This window comes from Drosophila miranda (genome assembly GCF_003369915.1).
Source record: "Drosophila miranda strain MSH22 chromosome Y unlocalized genomic scaffold, D.miranda_PacBio2.1 Contig_Y6_pilon, whole genome shotgun sequence".
In the NCBI taxonomy this organism is placed as follows: domain Eukaryota; kingdom Metazoa; phylum Arthropoda; class Insecta; order Diptera; family Drosophilidae; genus Drosophila; species Drosophila miranda.
The window spans coordinates 301120-319749 of record NW_022881651.1 but is presented as its reverse complement, the minus strand read 5'-3'; the positions used below and the strand labels follow the sequence as shown (position 1 = coordinate 319749).

Here is an 18630-nt window from a genome sequence, read left to right as displayed (position 1 = left end):
GTGCCGTGCCGTGCCGTGCCGCCCTTCCTCCACCACACCCATTACTTACCTTGACAAACTTTTGCTCCCGTCCACATCACAAACCAAAAAGAGAATAAAAGTGCCAATAAATACATTAAACACAAGCACACACACACAAGAGACTTTTCAATTAAAAAACAACAAACAGGCAGCAGATCGCCAACACACAAACCAACAGCCAGCCATGACCAGAGGAATGGCCAGACGAGGGTCAACCAGACGACACAGCGACGGCGGCAGAGCGGCCCGCAGAGGCGCCCTAGCAGCAGCAGCAGCAGCCAACAACACCAACACCAACACCGCCAATAGCAGCAGCAGCAGCAGAGCCCTCGGCGCAGGCGCCAACACCAACGCCCCAGCCAATGCAGAGCGCCGACGCCACAGCCTTCCATCGAGTGAGTACCCAGCCATTGCCATGGCCGATATATCCACGGCCACAGCCACTCCCCCCTCGAGACCCGTCACAAAAACCGCGCCAACCACAAAGGGAAAGGCCGAAAAGACGCCGCTCTCACTGCCACTTTTCCCGCCTCTCACGCTCTTGGACGCACAAAACTGTTCAGGAGTAACGGGAAAGGGAGAAGACGGAGGAGAGCCGGCAAGCCGACGCGCAAGAGCGGAGCGGTAAAACGGCCAACGGGCAGCCACACACACACACACGACCGGATCGAACCTGTTGCGTGTCGAACCTGGTTCGAGCTCGAGCAGAGGGTCGATCCGAGCCATAGCCCAGCCTGCTCCAATGCCACAAATCCCACCAACACCAAAACGACGCCGCGCCCTCATCGACAGTGGGAGTGATGATGAGGGTGAGGGTGAGAGGAAGCAGGCTAGACGACGGGGCCGCCATCACCAGCAGCGGCAGCAAACACAAAACACAAATACAAACACCAACACCGTCACCGCCACTCACACCAGCACCATCGCCAATACCAACACCAACACAACTACTGCCACTCCCAATACAGACACCCTTGCCATTGCCAATGACATCCGGCACGGCGAGTTCGGGCATCAGCCTGTGGAGGACAGAGGCTTGAGGATCCTCATCCGAGGTCTTCCCCATTCCACGCCCTCTGACTGGTTCCGGGACTGTATGCAGGCCGAGGGGTACACGGTCCGGTTTACTCGGGCGATCACCGATCGATTCGATCGCAGCCGCCAATACAACCTCTTCGAGGCTGAGATCGCCCCCAAACCGGACCGTGGTCAATTCGATGTGTTGAAGCTGCGACGCCTGGGTGGGAGGCCCGTCACGGTTGAGAGACTTGGAGTCTCCCAGTGACCCTGCCCAGTGCCATCGATGTCAGGTGTTTGGCCACACCCGCGCATATTGTAGACGAGCTGCTGTCTGCATGAAATGCGCGGGTGGACATCAGACGACGGAGTGCAGCAAGCCAAGGGCCGTCAATCCCAAATGCGCCAACTGCCAGGGCGCCCACATCAGCGCCTACAAGGGCTGCAGCGCCTACAAGGCAGCCAGGCAGCGGCTCCTGGCCCACAGGGTCGCTGTCCAGGAGCATCGACGGCAGCAGCAGCAGCCTCAGCCACTACGGCAACAGCCACAGCAAATGCAGCAGCCAATACAGCAGCAACAGCCAGCACATCGTCTCCAGCAGCCATCACAACGTCACCAGCAGCCACTACAGCGACAGTTGCAGCAGCAGCCACCCACACAGCCACTCCACCCACAGCCGCAGCAGCAACGCCAACGCGGTCCGGGTCGGCAGCATCGGCAACAGCTACAGCATCGCGACCAACATCCCCAGCCACTGGCCGAGGGGCGCCAACACCACAGGGTCCTGTCGATGCAGCCGATCCCAAATCGTGCTCCGACGCCACGCCAACCCCAGCTACAGCAGCAGCCAGGCGCCCAGTGCGATGGGAGCTGTGCCCATATCCTGAAAAGATATGCCGTAAAAATTAAAGAGCTGGAGGATAAGCCGTCAGCAATTTTGACGAAATTGACAAACCTGCTGCAGGCAAGGGACGAGAGCACGGGAGGAGTGCCGCCACTTCAGACAAAAACAGCAGCAGCAGCATCCACACAGCCATCACCACGACCAACTGCAAATACGCACCATGACGCCGCAGCCATATCGGACTCCGAATCCGATATGGACTGCGAAGCAATTGACGACGAACATGACGACGAATGGACCGACCACGATCCATTCGACGATCTGGAGGGTCTGGGCCAAGTGTGGAGGGCCCAAATCGCCAGCGCACGCGAAAGCATGCGATCGGGTGGTGCCTGTTAATGCGCCCAATCGTTGATCCAGAGACAGCCACTGCAACAAAGGAAAAAAGACGTCAATACGGACAACAACGAAAAACGGCCAAAACACACAAAATCCACACTTACCTGCCAATCACCAGACAGAGCTGACCAACAAGAAGCTGCCTCGCCATCAACATCAACAATTTCCTGCCAAATGGGAGGAATATGAGGCCCCTTTCTGATGACGCTGCCACCGACCATCACAATGACGTCACGCCACTCCAATCAGACAACAGCCATTCCAACGACGACGCAGATGCTGGCGTCTGTTGCCGCTCCGCTGGGTCGCACCCGTCTCTCATGCCAATTATGTGAGGGCGGGATGGCCCGGTGTTGAGGCGCCGGACGCCAGCAAATCCTGCAAAAGAAGGTGAAACAGGAGAGAGGCTGCCGATAAACACGAATACTCACCCGCAAACGTCTCTTACGCCAACACAAATCAGACAAGGGTCGCCAGCAACAACATCCAAATCAACGAAAGGCACCTGCAAATAAACGCAAATTAAAATCAAAAAGCCAAAACAAACACCTCCTCACCTGAGTGGCCGGACCAGCAGCCATTCAAAACGCAACTACAAATTGACGAAGAACGTGGCCGAGGAGGCCAGGCCAATCCACCTGACAGCGCATCCTGGGTGGCCGGACCAGCAGCCACTTGGATGCGGCCAATCAACAATTAAAATCGACAACGCATCCTGGTGGCCGGACCAGTTCGCCACTTGGATGCGGCCAATAACTCCGACCATTGCCATCACACACCGATGCCAATGCCAACACGATGACAATGCAGTTGGGTGGCCGGACCAGTGCCCCTCGAGTGCAGCAGCCAACACTAACCAACAGACAGATGCAACGTGGGCGGCCGGATCAGAGCCGCTTGCCATCAAGACCATCATTGCCCACGATGCACGCCAATACTCACAACCAGCCAATAAACAACACACAGGGGGACAACAGAGCCGGCTGGTATACAGCGTAATGTTCGCATTGCGTTTGTTATGCCGGCCGGTGCTTCGTTGTAGTTGTCCTCCTGTTAGAAATAAAATAAATATAATTAATATGTTTATATGTGTGTAAATGTATGTCAATTATCGTTTATTTTACCTTGTCTGCATCAATGTTCTTGTTGTAGATGTCAATCCTGTTGTTTTTTGTAGTTTTTGCATGTCCGTAGATAGTTTGTCCATAGTTTTAGTTACTAGCCTGTGATATTAGGAATAAGTTTTTGTAAATTAATGTAGTTTTTCTGTAGTTAATTGTATATTATTAGTAGTTTTCTGATTAGTTTTATTACCTTTTTCCTCTTCTTCCCCACCTATCTGCCATTCCCATATTTCCCCTGACATGTGGTATTACTAAAAATACCACGCAAATACCAGACTTGACCGATAACACACCAAAAAAGCCAATACAAATTCAAATTGCATTTCTCAATGCCCAGTGTGTTATCGGTCGCAACTTCGGCAATTATGCCCAGCCAATTCCTCACCCACCCCCCACCCACTTCAAATGCCACTAAATGCCAAATGAGGCTGAGCAGGAATAAAATGAACACTGCCATCCTTCGCCACTCAGCCAAATGCCCCAACAATGCCAATACAGCCGCCCACAAGATGCTATGCGGTCGACTCTTCGGAGCGTCTCGCGCCCGGATCGTAAGATCCGGAAGTTGAAAGTATCCGGGCGGTTATACGGGAGCAGGCAAACTTTCCCCTTCCCATCCCATCCCATCCTTGACAACAGAGCAGCCAATTCACACAGCACAGAGAAACATTAGACACGGGCCATTGCCCAACAACAACACACACAGCCACTGAAACAGAAGGCCGTTCAAATCTTCCATTGCCTACTTATCGGTGCTGCTGCCCTCGGACTACTTTCATCTCACTGAATATTGGGGTGAGTGAAAGTGGAACCGGGGGTGAGAGCACCGGTAAGTGACGACCGGCGTGGGAGTGAGGGAGTTGGCGGACATGTGAGAGTTCCACCATGAACCTCGTCCGCCACTCTCATCTCGTCCACCCGCTCGAGAGGTCGCGATCGTCGGACGTATATAAATTGAACCATCGCCGCCGCCATTAAAATAAAATAAAATCGCAAGTTTGTTTGTCCGTTGCCATCAGTGTTGCCCGTGTCGTTTGTCGTTTTGAATGTTTTGTCGTTTATCGTTTGCCGTGTCATTTGTGCTCTGGTGCCAAAAAATAAAGACAGTGAAGGCCAGACGACGCCAAGCCAAGCCAGGCAGCAGCCATTTTGTGTCGCCCCCCCCCCCCCCCCCCCCCCCTCACCATTCGCCGCTGCACATGACCATTCCAAACGCGGAAAAGTGCTCCTCGCCAATCCACCACGCTCCAGCCCTTCCTTCACCCCACCCACTACTATCTCCGACAAGCTTTAGTTCCTGTGCCACTACAAACATCACAAACATCACAAACTAAAAGAGATAACTGTGATAGACAAGAAAAAAAGGGAACTAAGGTGCCAATAAATACATTAAATACAAACACACACAAGAGACTTTTCAATTAAAGAACAACAAACAGGCAGCAGATCGCCAACACACAAACCAACAGCCAGCCATGACCAGAGGAATGGCCAGACGAGGGACAACCAGACGACACAGCGACGGCGGCAGAGCGGCCCGCAGAGGCGCCCTAGCAGCAGCAGCAGCAGCCAACAACACCAACACAAACACCGCCAATAGCAGCAGCAGCAGCAGAGCCCTCGGCGCAGGCGCCAAAACCAACGCCCCAGCCAATGCAGAGCGCCGACGCCACAGCCTTCCATCGAGTGAGTACCCAGCCATTGCCATGGCCGATATATCCACGGCCACAGCCACTCCCCCCTCGAGACACATCACAAAAACCGCGCCAAGCGCAAAGGGAAGGGCCGATGGGACGCCGCTCTCGCTGCCGCTTTTCCCGCCTCTCACGCTCTCGGACATACAAAACCGTTCGGGAGTAACGGGAGAGGGAGAAGACGGAGGAGAGCCGGCTAGCCGACGCGCAAGAGCGGAGCGCCAAAACGGCCAACGGGACGCCACACACACACACACGACCGGATCGAACCCGTTGCGTGTCGAACTTGGTTCGAGTTCGAGCAGCGGGTCGATCCGAGCCATAGCCCAGTCAGCACCAATCCTACGACAAACAGCAGCAACTACACCACCACAATCACAACCACAATCACAGCCAATCCCACCAACACCAAAACGACGCCGCGCCCTCATCGACAGTGGGAGTGACGATGAGGGTGAGGGTGAGAGGAAGCAGGCCAGACGACGGGGCCGCCATCATTAGCAGCGGCAGCAGCGGCCGCCAATTGGGAAGCCGAAGAAGAAAAGGCAGACACTGGAGGAGCTAGAGGCTATTGTCCGGGAGCAGTTGAGGCAGCACGAGCTGCGGCAGCAACAACAGAGGCAGCAGAAACGGACAACAAATACAGCCAACACCAACACCAAGTTGCCGCTCCTGCCACTATGCCGCAATCTGCACAGCGAACACATGCCCCTGCCCCTGCCCATGCCCCTGCCACTACTATAAATGCCAATAGCCAGACCCACAGCCATCACCAACATCGACAAAGGCCAATACATAGACAATCACCAGCCATTCACATAGACAATACTGACAATATCAATACAAATAATGACGCCAACGCAATTACAATTACAAATACACCTGCCAAGACCAATACCAACACCACCACCGCCATCACCATCACAAACACCCCTGCCACTACCACCGACGATGACATCCGGCACGGCGAATTCGGGCATCAGCCCAGCCAGGAACGTGGCTTGAGGATCCTCATCCGAGGACTCTCCCACTCCATGCCGCCGGATTGGATTCGCAGCAGTATGCTGAACGAGGGGTTCACGGTTCGGTTTGTAAGGGCAATCACCGATCGATTCGATCACAGCCGCCAATTCAATCTCTTTGAGGCTGAGATCGCCCCCAAACCGGACCGTGGCCAATGCGGGGTGTTGAAGCTGCGACGCCTGGGTGGGAGGCCCGTCACGGTTGAGAGACTTGGAGTCTCCCGTGACTCTGCCCAGTGCCATCGATGTCAGGTGTTTGGCCACACCCGCGCATATTGTAGACGCGCTGCAGTTTGCATGAAATGCGCGGGTGGACACCTGACGACGGAGTGCAGCAAGCCAAGGAACGTTGCTCCCAAGTGCGCCAACTGCCAGGGCCAGCACATCAGCGCCTACAAGGGCTGCAGAGCCTACAAGGCAGCCAGGCAGCGGCTTCTGGCCCACAGGGTCGCTGTCCAGGAGCATCGACGGCAGCAGCAGCAGCCTCAGCCAATACGGCAACAGCCACAGCCAATGCAGCAGCCAATACAGCAGCAACAGCCAGCACATCGTATCCAGCAGCCACCACAACGTCACCAGCAGCCACTACAGCGACAGTTGCAGCAGCAGCCACCCACACAGCCACTCCACTCACAGCCGCAGCAGCAACGCCAACGCGGTCCGGGTCGGCAGTATCGGCAACAGCTACAGCATCGCGACCAACATCCCCAGCCACTGGCCGAGGGGCGCCAATACCAAAGGGTCCAGCCGATGCAGCCGATCCCAAATCGTGCTCCGACGCCACGCCAACCCCAGCTACAGCAGCAGCCAGGCGCCCAGTGCGATGGGAGCTGTGCCCATAATCTGAAAAGATATGCCGGTAAAATTAGAGAGCTGGAAGAAAAACTGGCAGCAATTTCAACGAAACTGACAAACCTGCTGCAGGCAAGGGACGAGAGCACGGGAGGAGTGCCGCCACAACGGACAACAACAGCAGCAGCAGCATCCACACAGCCATCACCACGACCAGCACCAAATACGCACTTTGACGCCGCAGCCATATCGGAATCCGAACCCGATATGGACTGCGAAGCAATTAATGACGATGATGACGACGAGTGGACCGACCACGATCCATTCGACGATCTGGAGGGTCTGGGCCAAGTGTGGAGGGCCCAAATCGCCAGCGCACGCGAAAGCATGCGATCGGGCGGCGCCTATTGATGTGCCCAATCGTCGATCCAGAGACAGCCACTGCAACAAAGGAAAGAGACGTCAATACGGACAACAACGAAAAACGGCCAAAACACACAAAAATCACACGTACCTGCCAATCACCAGACAGAGCTGACCATCAAGAAGCTGCCTCGCCATCAACAATGACAATTTCCTGCCAAAGGGATGGAAAAGGAGGCCTTCTTTGATGACGCTGCCGCCTGACCATGGCCGTGACGTCACGCCAATCCGAACCAACAGCTGCCATTTCCAACGAAGACACAGATGCTGGCGCCTGTTGCCGCTCCACTGGGTCACACCCGTCTCTCATGCCTGGCCTGCTTCCTCTCTCCCTCATCCTCATCTTCGCTCCCACTGTCGATGAGGGCGCGGCGTCGTTTTGGTGTTGGTGGGATTGGTGGCATTTGTGTAGGCTGGGCTATGGCTCGGATCGACCCGCTGCTCGAGCTCGAACCAGGTTCGACTCGCAACAGGTTCGATCCGGTCGTGTGTGTGTGTGTGGCGGCCCGGTGGCCGTTTTGGCGCCCCGCTCTTGCGCGTCGGCTTGCCGGCTCTCCTCCGTCTTCTCCCTCTCCCGTTACTCCTGAACAGTTTTGTGCGTCCAAGAGCGTGAGAGGCGGGAAAAGTGGCAGTGAGAGCGGCGTCTTTTCGGCCTTTCCCTTTGTGGTTGGCGCGGTTTTTGTGACGGGTCTCGAGGGGGGAGTGGCTGTGGCCGTGGCTATATCGGCCATGGCAATGGCTGGGTACTCACTCGATGGATGGCTGTGGCGTCGGCGCTGTGCTTTGGCTGGCGCGTTGGTGGTGGCGCCTGCGCCGAGGGCTCTGCTGCTGCTGCTGCTATTGGCGGTGTTTGTGTTGGTGTTGTTGGCTGCTGCTGCTGCTGCTAGGGCGCCTCTGCGGGCCGCTCTGCCGCCGTCGCTGTGGCGTCTGGTTGACCCTCGTCTGGCCATTCCTCTGGTCATGGCTGGCTGTTGGTTTGTGTGTTGGCGATCTGCTGCCTGTTTGTTGTTTTTAATTGAAAAGTCTCTTGTGTGTGTGTGTTTGTGTTTAAAGTATTTATTGGCACTTTTATTCTTTTTTGTTTTATGATGTGGACGGGAACAAAAGTTTGTCAAGGTAATTAATGGGTGTGGTGGAGGAAGGGCGGCACGGCACGGCACGGTACACAACAGACACCACAAAAGAAAACAGGGCAACACAGAAAAAGAAAACGTCAATGGCGACACGGCACAAAACAACGAAAAAAGCGACACGACACGAAACGGTTCTGGCACGTCCGACGATCGCGACCTCTCGAGCGGGTGGACGAGATGAGAGTGGCGGACGAGGTTCATGGTGGAACTCTCACATGTCCGCCAACTCCCATACTCTCCCCCTCAACTCGAAAGACCCGATCGCCGATCGTCATTTACCGGTGCTCTCACCCCCGGATCCACTTTCACTCACCCCAATATTGAGTGAGATGAAAGTGGTCCGAGGGCAGCAGCATCGATAAGTAGGCAATGGAGAATTGGAATAGCCGTTTGTTTTAGTGGCTGTGTGTGTTGTCGTTGTCGTTGGTTAGCGGCCAGTGTCTTATGTTTGTGCTGTGTGTAGTGGCTGCTCTGTTGTTGGGGGATGTGATAGGATGAGGGGGGGGGGGGGGGGGGGGGGGGGGGGGGATAAATGCCTGCTCCCGTATAACCGCCCGGATTGGCCGCATCCGAGTGGCTGCTGGTCCGGCCACCAGGATGCGTTGTCAGCAGAGTTGGCCTGGCCTCCTCGGCCACGTTCGTTATCGGTTCAAAAAAGGCCTCCTTTTCCGCCCCTTTGGCAGAAAATTGATGATGTTCATGGCGAGGCAGCTGCTGTGGGGGCAGCTCTGTCTGGTGATTGGCAGGTACGTGTGTTTTTGTGTGTTTTGGGCGTTTTTTTTTTTTTTCGTGTTGGCGTGTATTGACTGTTTTCCTTTGTATTTTAGTGGCTGGCCTCTGGACTTCTGTTGGAATTGACGGCAGTGCTGCTGATGAGGCCTCCAAATTACGCCCATTATGCCTCAAGAGAGTTCCAGGAGTGGCGAGGCAGCTGCTGGAGGGGCAGCTCTGTCGGTTTAATAGCAGGTGAGTATGTTTGTTGGTCATTTGCAGATTGTTGTTAATTGTGTTTAATTATACCCGATACTCAAAATGAGTATTGGGGTATATTAGATTTGTGGTAAAAGTGGATGTGTGTAACGTCCAGAAGGAATCATTACCGACCCCATAAAGTATATATATTCTTGATCAGCATCAATAGCCGAGTCGATTGAGCCCTGTCTGTCTGTCCGTCTGTCCGTCCGTCCGTCCGTCCGTCCGTCCCTTTCAGCGCCTAGTGCTCAAAGACTATAAGAGCTAGAGCAACGATGTTTTGGGTCCAGACTTCTGTGATATGTCACTGCTTCAAAAATATTTCAAAACTTCGCCCCGCCCACTTCCGCCCCCACAAAAGACGAAAATCTGTGGCATCCACATTTTTAAAGATACGATAAAACCAAAAACGCAGAATCGTAGAGGATGACTATATGTTCTAGAGTGTTAAGTGTCAACTAGATCGTATAATTATTATAGCCAGAATCAAGAAAACAATTTCATTCTTTCTCGCTCTGTCTCTCACTAGCACACAGGTTTCATGGTCGGTTTTGTCAATTGCAAAATATGAGTTCAAGGATCTCAGAACCTATAAGAGCCAGAGCAACCAAATTTGGTATCCACACTCCTGTGATATCGGACCTTGACCGTTTCGTGTCCAAATTTCGCCACACCCCCTTCCGCCCCCGCAAAGGACGAAAATCTGGGGCATCCACAAATCTCAGAGACTATTAAGGCTAGAGTAACCAAATTTGGTATCCGCACTTCTGTTAGATCTCACTATAAAACGTATATCTCAGAATTTCGCCCCACCCCTTTTCGCCCCCACAAAAGACGAAAATCTGTTGCATCCACAATATTGCACATTCGAGAAAACTAAAAACGCAGAATCATAGATAATGACCATATCTATCAGATTGCTGAATCTGGATCAGATCGGATCATTTTTGTAGCCAAAAGCAAGAAATCAATTTTCAGTGGCTACGCAGCGCCCGACGTCACGCTCAGACTGATTTTCTGTCTCTCTCGCACGCACTCTTTGTCGTGTCGTTTAATATTAGCGGCGTCTGCCGGAGGAGAGTTATACTGACTTAGTATCGGGTATAACCGTAGAGTTGCGGTGTCCGCAGCAACTCACAACGTTCCCCCTCGTTTTTTTTCTATTTTTAGGTTTTATTGGCATTAAACTTCTGCTCCGTCGCTTTCGGAGTCGCCACTGGATTCTCCATTTAGAAACCTACCTAGGTCCTCATAAGGCTCTTCATCGGTCCATTGGCTGTCGTCGTCCATGTCCATATCCGGCTCACCGTCCGATATGGCCACTGCTGCTGCTGTATTGGCGGCTATTGGAACCGCTGCTGCTGCTGCTGCAGCCAATCTGGTGAGCTGCTCTGCCATCCGTTCGATCCTCCTTTCCAACTCTGTTATACGCTGTACGTACAATTGCAGGTTTTGAGCGCAGCTGCCATCACACTGGGCGTCTGGCCGCTGCTGCTCCTGGTGTTGGCGTGGCGTCGGAGCATCATTCGCGATCGGCTGCATCGGCTGGACCCTCTGGTGTGGGCGCCCCCTGGTCGATGTCTGGGGATGTTGGTCGCCATACCGATGCTGCTGCCGATGCTGCCGATCCGGTTGGTGTTGGCGTTGCTGCTGCGGATTATGGAGTGGCTGTGGATGTGGCTGCTGCTGGCGACGTTGTATTGGCTGGTGTCGCTGTTTGCATTGGCTGTGGCTGCTGTCTGCGACGCTCCTCCTCCCTGGCGACCCTGTGGGCCACGAGCCTCTGCCTGGCTGCCTTGTAGGATGGGCATCCTTTGTATGAGCTGATGTGCTGGCCCTGGCAGTTGGCGCATTTGGGATTGACGGCCCTTGGCTTGCTGCACTCCGTCGTCAGGTGCCCGCCCGCGCATTTCATGCAAACTGCAGCGCGTCTACAATATGCGCGGGTGTGGCCAAACACCTGACATCGATGGCACTGGGCAGGGTCACGGGAGACTCCAAGTCTCTCAACCGTGATGGGCCTCCCACCCAGGCGTCGCAGCTTCAACACCTCGTATTGGCCACGGTCCGGTTTGGGGGCGATCTCAGCCTCGAATAGGTTGTATTGACGGCTGCGATCGAATCGATCGGTGATCACCCTTACAAACCGAACCGTGAACCCCTCATTCAGCATGCTGCTGCGAATCCAATCCGGCGGCGTGGAGTGGGAGAGTCCTCGGATGAGGATCCTCAAGCCACGTTACTGGCTGGGCTGATGCCCGAATTCGCCGTGCCGGATGTCATCGTCGGTGGTAGTGGCAGGGGTGTTTGTGATGGTGATGGCGGTGGTGGTGTTGGTGTTTGTATTGGCGGGTGTATTTGTATTTGTATTGGCGTCATTATTATCTCTATTGTTAATTGTGGTATTGTCTGTGTGAATGGCTGGTGATTGTCTATGTATTGGCTGTTGTCGATGTTGGTGATGGCTGTGGGTCTGGCTATTGGCAATTATAGTAGTGGCAGGGGCAGGGGCAGGGGCAGGGGCATGTGTTGGCTGTGCAGATTGCGGCATAGTGGCAGGATCGGCAACTGTGTTGGTGTTGGCTGCATGTGCCGTCCGTTTCTGCTGCTTCTGCTGTTGCTCCCTCAGCTCGTGCTGCCTCAGCTGCTCCTGGACAATAGCCTCCAGCTCCTCCATTGTCTGCCTTTTCTTCTTCGGCTTCCTAATTGGCGGCCGCTGCTGCCGCTGCTGGTGATGGCGGCCCCGTCTTCTGGCCTGCTTCCTCTCACCCTCATCCTCATCTTCGCTCCCACTGTCGATGAGGGCGCGGCGTCGTTTTGGTGTTGGTGGGATTGGCTGTGATTGTGATTGTGGTTGTGTAGTTGCTGCTGTTTGTCGTAGTATTGGTGCTGACTGGGCTATGGCTCGGATCGACCCGCTGCTCGAACTCGAACCAAGTTCGACACGCAACGGGTTCGATCCGGTCGTGTGTGTGTGTGTGGCGGCCCGTTGGCCGTTTTGGCGCTCCGCTCTTGCGCGTCGGCTAGCCGGCTCTCCTCCGTCTTCTCCCTCTCCCGTTACTCCCGAACGGTTTTGTATGTCCGAGAGCGTGAGAGGCGGGAAAAGCGGCAGCGAGAGCGGCGTCCCATCGGCCCTTCCCTTTGCGTTTGGCGCGGTTTTTGTGATGTGTCTCGAGGGGGAGTGGCTGTGGCCGTGGATATATCGGCCATGGCAATGGCTGGGTACTCACTCGATGGGAGGCTGTGGCGTCGGCGCTCTGCATTGGCTGGGGCGTTGGTGTTGGCGCCTGCGCCGAGGGCTCTGCTGCTGCTGCTGCTATTGGCGGTGTTTGTGTTGGTGTTGTTGGCTGCTGCTGCTGCTGCTGCTGCTGCTGCTGCTAGGGCGCCTCTGCGGGCCGCTCTGCCGCCGTCGCTGTGTCGTCTGGTTGTCCCTCGTCTGGCCATTCCTCTGGTCATGGCTGGCTGTTGGTTTGTGTGTTGGCGATCTGCTGCCTGTTTGTTGTTCTTTAATTGAAAAGTCTCTTGTGTGTGTTTGTATTTAATGTATTTATTGGCACCTTCGTTCTCTTTTTTTCTTGTCTATCACAGTTATCTCTTTTAGTTTGTGATGTTTGTGATGTTTGTAGTGGCACAGGAACTAAAGCTTGTCGGAGATAGTAGTGGGTGGGGTGAAGGAAGGGCTGGAGCGTGGTGGATTGGCGAGGAGCACTTTTCCGCGTTTGGAATGGTCATGTACAGCGGCGAATGGTGTGGGGGGGGGGGGGGCGACACAAAATGGCTGCTGCCTGGCTTGGCTTGGCGTCGTCTGGCCTTCACTGTCTTTATTTTTTGGCACCAGAGCACAAATGACACGCCAAACGATAAACGACAAAACAGTCAAACCGAAAAACGACACGGGCAACACTGATGGCAACGAACAAACAAACTTGCGATTTTATTTTATTTTAATGGCGGCGGCGATGGTTCAATTTATATACGTCCGACGATCGCGACCTCTCGAGCGGGTGGACGAGATGAGAGTGGCGGACGAGGTTCATGGTGGAACTCTCACATGTCCGCCAACTCCCACACTCTCCCCCTCAACTCGAAAGGCCCGATCGCCGGTCGTCACTTACCGGTGCTCTCACCCCCGGTTCCACTTTCACTCACCCCAATATTCAGTGAGATGAAAGTAGTCCGAGGGCAGCAGCACCGATAAGTAGGCAATGGAAGATTTGAACGGCCTTCTGTTTCAGTGGCTGTGTGTGTTGTTGTTGGGCAATGGCCCGTGTCTAATGTTTCTCTGTGCTGTGTGAATTAGCGGCTCTGTTCTCAAGGATGGAATGGGATGGGAAGGGGAAAGTTTGCCTGCTCCCGTATAACCGCCCGGATACTTTCAACTTCCGGATCTTACGATCCGGGCGAGAGACGCTCCGAAGAGTCGACCGCATAGCATCTTGTGGGCGGTTGTATTGGCATTGTTGGGGCATTTGGCTGAGTGGCGAAGGATGGCAGTGTTCATTTTATTCCTGCTCAGCTTCATTTGGCATTTAGTGGCATTTGATGTGGGTGGGGGGTGGGTGAGGAATTGGCTGGGCATAATTGCCGAAGTTGCGACCGATAACACACTGGGCATTGAGAAATGCAATTTGAATTTGTATTGGCTTTTTTGGTGTGTTATCGGTCAAGTCTGGTATTTGCGTGGTATTTTTAGTAATACCACATGTCAGGGGAAATATGGGAATGGCAGATAGGTGGGGAAGAAGAGGAAAAAGGTAATAAAACTAATCAGAAAACTACTAATAATATACAATTAACTAGAGAAAAACTACATTAATTTACAAAAACTTATTCCTAATATCACAGGCTAGTAACTAAAACTATGGACAAACTATCTACGGACATGCAAAAACTACAAAAAACAACAGGATTGACATCTACAACAAGAACATTGATGCAGACAAGGTAAAATAAACGATAATTGACATACATTTACACAGATATAAACATATTAATTATATTTATTTTATTTCTAACAGGAGGACAACTACAACGAAGCACCGGCCGGCATAACAAACGCAATGCGAACATTACGCTGTATACCGGCCGGCTCTGTTGTCCCCCTGTGTGTTGTTTATTGGCTGGTTGTGAGTATTGGCGTGCATCGTGGGCAATGATGGTCTTGATGGCAAGCGGCTCTGATCCGGCCGCCCACGTTGCATCTGTCTGTTGGTTAGTGTTGGCTGCTGCACTCGAGGGGCACTGGTCCGGCCACCCAACTGCATTGTCATCGTGTTGGCATTGGTCGGAGTTATTGGCCGCATCCAAGTGGCGAACTGGTCCGGCCACCAGGATGCGTTGTCGATTTTAATTGTTGATTGGCCGCATCCAAGTGGCTGCTGGTCCGGCCACCCAGGATGCGCTGTCAGGTGGATTGGCCTGGCCTCCTCGGCCACGTTCGTCGTCAATTTGTAGTTGCGTTTTGAATGGCTGCTGGTCCGGCCACTCAGGTGAGGAGGTGTTTGTTTTGGCTTTTTGATTTTAATTTGCGTTTATTTGCAGGTGCCTTTCGTTGATTTGGATGTTGTTGCTGGCGACCCTTGTCTGATTTGTGTTGGCGTAAGAGACGTTTGCGGGTGAGTATTCGATTTGGGCCCTCCACACTTGGCCCAGACCCTCCAGATCGTCGAATGGATCGTGGTCGGTCCATTCGTCGTCATGTTCGTCGTCAATTGCTTCGCAGTCCATATCGGATTCGGAGTCCGATATGGCTGCGGCGTCATAGTGCGTATTTGCAGTTGGTCGTGGTGATGGCTGTGTGGATGCTGCTGCTGCTGTTTTTGTCTGAAGTGGCGGCACTCCTCCCGTGCTCTCGTCCCTTGCCTGCAGCAGGTTTGTCAGTTTCGTCAAAATTGCTGCCAGCTTATCCTCCAGCTCTTTAATTTTTACGGCATATCTTTTCAGGATATGGGCACAGCTCCCATCGCACTGGGCGCCTGGCTGCTGCTGTAGCTGGGGTTGGCGTGGCGTCGGAGCACGATTTGGGATCGGCTGCATCGACAGGACCCTGTGGTGTTGGCGCCCCTCGGCCAGTGGCTGGGGATGTTGGTCGCGATGCTGTAGCTGTTGCCGATGCTGCCGACCCGGACCGCGTTGGCGTTGCTGCTGCAGCTGTGGGTGGAGTGGCTGTGTGGGTGGCTGCTGCTGCAACTGACGTTGTGATGGCTGCTAGAGACGATGTGCTGGCTGTTGCTGCTGTATTGGCTGCTGCATTTGCTGTGGCTGTTGCCGTAGTGGCTGAGGCTGCTGCTGCTTCCGTCGATGCTCCTGGACAGCGACCCTGTGGGCCAGGAGCCGCTGCCTGGCTGCCTTGTAGGCGCTGCAGCCCTTGTAGGCGCTGATGTGGGCGCCTTGGCAGTTGGCGCATTTGGGATTGACGGCCCTTGGCTTGCTGCACTCCGTCGTCTGATGTCCACCCGCGCATTTCATGCAGACAGCAGCTCGTCTACAATATGCGCGGGTGTGGCCAAACACCTGACATCGATGGCACTGGGCAGGGTCACGGGAGACTCTAAGTCTCTCAACCGTGACGGGCCTCCCACCCAGGCGTCGCAGCTTCAACACATCGAATTGACCACGGTCCGGTTTGGGGGCGATCTCAGCCTCGAAGAGGTTGTATTGGCGGCTGCGATCGAATCGATCGGTGAACCGGACCGTGTACCCCTCGGCCTGCATACAGTCCCGGAACCAGTCAGAGGGCGTGGAATGGGGAAGACCTCGGATGAGGATCCTCAAGCCTCTGTCCTCCACAGGCTGATGCCCAAACTCGCCGTGCCGGATGTCATTGGCAATGGCAAGGGTGTGTGTATTGGGAGTGGCAGTAGTTGTGTTGGTGTTGGTATTGGCGATGGTGCTGGTGTGAGTGGCGGTGACGGTGTTGGTGTTTGTATTTGTGTTTTTTGTTTGCTGCCGCTGCTGGTGATGGCGGCCCCGTCGTCTAGCCTGCTTCCTCTCACCCTCACCCTCATCGTCACTCCCACTGTCGATGAGGGCGCGGCGTCGTTTTGATGTTGGTGGGATTTGTGGCATTGGAGCAGGCTGGGCTATGGCTCGGATCGACCCTCTGCTCGAGCTCGAACCAGGTTCGACACGCAACAGGTTCGATCCGGTCGTGTGTGTGTGTGTGTGGCTGCCCGTTGGCCGTTTTGGCGCTCCGCTCATGCGCGTCGGCTTGCCGGCTCTCCTCCGTCTTCTCCCTCTCCCGTTACTCCTGAACAGTTTTGTGCGTCCAAGAGCGTGAGAGGCGGGAAAAGTGGCAGTGAGAGCGGCGTCTTTTCGGCCTTTCCCTTTGTGGTTGGCGCGGTTTTTGTGACGGGTCTCGAGGGGGGAGTGGCTGTGGCCGTGGATATATCGGCCATGGCAATGGCTGGGTACTCACTCGATGGAAGGCTGTGGCGTCGGCGCTCTGCATTGGCTGGGGCGTTGGTGTTGGCGCTTGCGCCGAGGGCTCTGCTGCTGCTGCTGCTATTGGCGGTGTTGGTGTTGGTGTTGTTGGCTGCTGCTGCTAGGGCGCCTCTGCGGGCCGCTCTGCCACCGTCGCTGTGTCGTCTGGTTGACCCTCGTCTGGCCATTCCTCTGGTCATGGCTGGCTGTTGGTTTGTGTGTTGGCGATCTGCTGCCTGTTTGTTGTTTTTTAATTGAAAAGTCTCTTGTGTGTGTGTGTTTGTGTTTAATGTATTTATTGGCACTTTTATTCTCTTTTTGGTTTGTGATGTGGACGGGAGCAAAAGTTTGTCAAGGTAAGTAATGGGTGTGGTGGAGGAAGGGCGGCACGGCACGGCACGGCACACGACAGACACCACAAAAAGAAAACAGGGAAACACAGAAAAAAAACGTCAATGGCGACACGGCACAGATCGATAGATCATGTTTACCGAAAAGGGAATCTTTCCCATAGGCGATGGCCTTTTGGATGTAGATGCCGAACGCTTTAACGGATTGCTCGTGTCGCATGACATCAACGAGATCTACGAGGTGGAACAGACGCCGTTTGCCAGGGGCAAATTCGCCGCCGTTCGCCGTGCCATTCACAAGAACACGGGCTCCCATTTCGCGGCAAAGTTCTTGAAGCGACGCCGACGCGCACAGAGCAGCGACAAGGAGATCAAACACGAGATCGCCGTCCTAATACTCTGCGAGGGCGAGGAGAACATTGTCAATCTGAATGCGGTGCACGAGACCCGTTCGGACACAGCCCTGCTGCTGGAACTGGCCACTGGTGGCGAGCTGCAGACCATACTGGACAACGAGGAGTGCCTGACAGAGGCCCAGGCCCGCCACTGCATGCGAGAGGTGCTGAAGGCTCTCAAGTTTCTCCACGACCGATCCATTGCCCACCTGGACCTCAAGCCACAGAACATTTTGCTCGCCGGCGAGCGTATAGAAGATGGCCTCAAGCTCTGTGACTTTGGGATCTCGCGCGTTGTGTGCGAGGGCATCAATGTCCGCGAGATGGCCGGCACACCCGACTACGTGGCCCCCGAGGTGCTCCAGTACGAGCCACTCTCCCTGCTGACGGACATCTGGTCCGTGGGCGTTCTCACCTATGTCTTGCTCTCCGGCTTCTCGCCCTTTGGCGGGAACACCAAGCAGGAGACCTTCCTCAATATCTCGCAGTGTGCGCTCACCTTTCCGGACAACCTATTCGGTGGCGTCTCGCCAGTGGCCATCGATTTCATACGCCGCGCATTGCGAATTAAGCCAAACGATCGCATGAGTGCCGTGTAACGTGTAACGAGTAACGAAGAGAATCTTCGCACGATGAAGCTGGTGGTCGGCTAACTGAGAAGGAGTACGCGCTCGCTTCCACGGCTGATCTCTGGTCGGAAATGGGGATGGGTTCTTTGGGGTAACCCTCCAGTTAGGTTGCTTCGCTCCTGCTGGTATTATTTTATTAAAATTCGCGTACTCTTTTTGGTAATGGGAGGGGGACAGACAAGGAAAGGATCGTTAGGGGTACGGAAAGTATAGTGGGGCAAAGATAGTGCAGAGAAGGAGTAGGGATCTACCACCGCGGCGGACATCTCTGTTTTGCTGGCACGGAGTCGTGCCACGCCCACCCTACCATGATCCTGAAAGAGCCAATAATAATATCAGGATCCCTGGAGTGTCCGGTATTGGTCATCCTATTTCGCTCACGAGCGGCATGG

At 54.4% G+C, this 18630-nt stretch overlaps 2 protein-coding genes across 2 annotated transcripts; both read left to right on the top strand.

Moving 5' to 3' along the window:
• Positions 1-9181: 9181 nt before the first annotated feature.
• On the top strand, positions 9182-10945 carry LOC117195163. The gene is made up of 3 exons (XM_033399803.1): positions 9182-9216; positions 9298-9436; positions 10613-10945. The coding sequence occupies exons 2-3, from the start codon at positions 9343-9345 to the stop codon at positions 10825-10827; spliced, it is 309 nt and encodes a 102-aa protein (XP_033255694.1). The 5' UTR covers positions 9182-9216; positions 9298-9342; the 3' UTR covers positions 10828-10945.
• Positions 10946-17323: 6378 nt separating this feature from the next.
• Positions 17324-18223, top strand: LOC117195123 (death-associated protein kinase related). Its single transcript, XM_033399775.1, has one exon. The coding sequence runs from the start codon at positions 17348-17350 to the stop codon at positions 18206-18208; it is 861 nt and encodes a 286-aa protein (XP_033255666.1). The 5' UTR covers positions 17324-17347; the 3' UTR covers positions 18209-18223.
• Positions 18224-18630: the final 407 nt, after the last annotated feature.

Excerpts from the sequence above, each read along its gene's own strand:
- LOC117195163 (XM_033399803.1), top strand. The coding sequence starts at position 9,343 with ATGAGGCCTCCAAATTACGCCCATTATGCCTCAAGAGAGTTCCAGGAG. Across the intron at positions 9,437-10,612 it reads CTCTGTCGGTTTAATAGCAG|GTTTTATTGGCATTAAACTT; the intron begins GTGAGTATGTTT and ends TTCTATTTTTAG.
- LOC117195123 (XM_033399775.1), top strand. The coding sequence starts at position 17,348 with ATGTTTACCGAAAAGGGAATCTTTCCCATAGGCGATGGCCTTTTGGAT.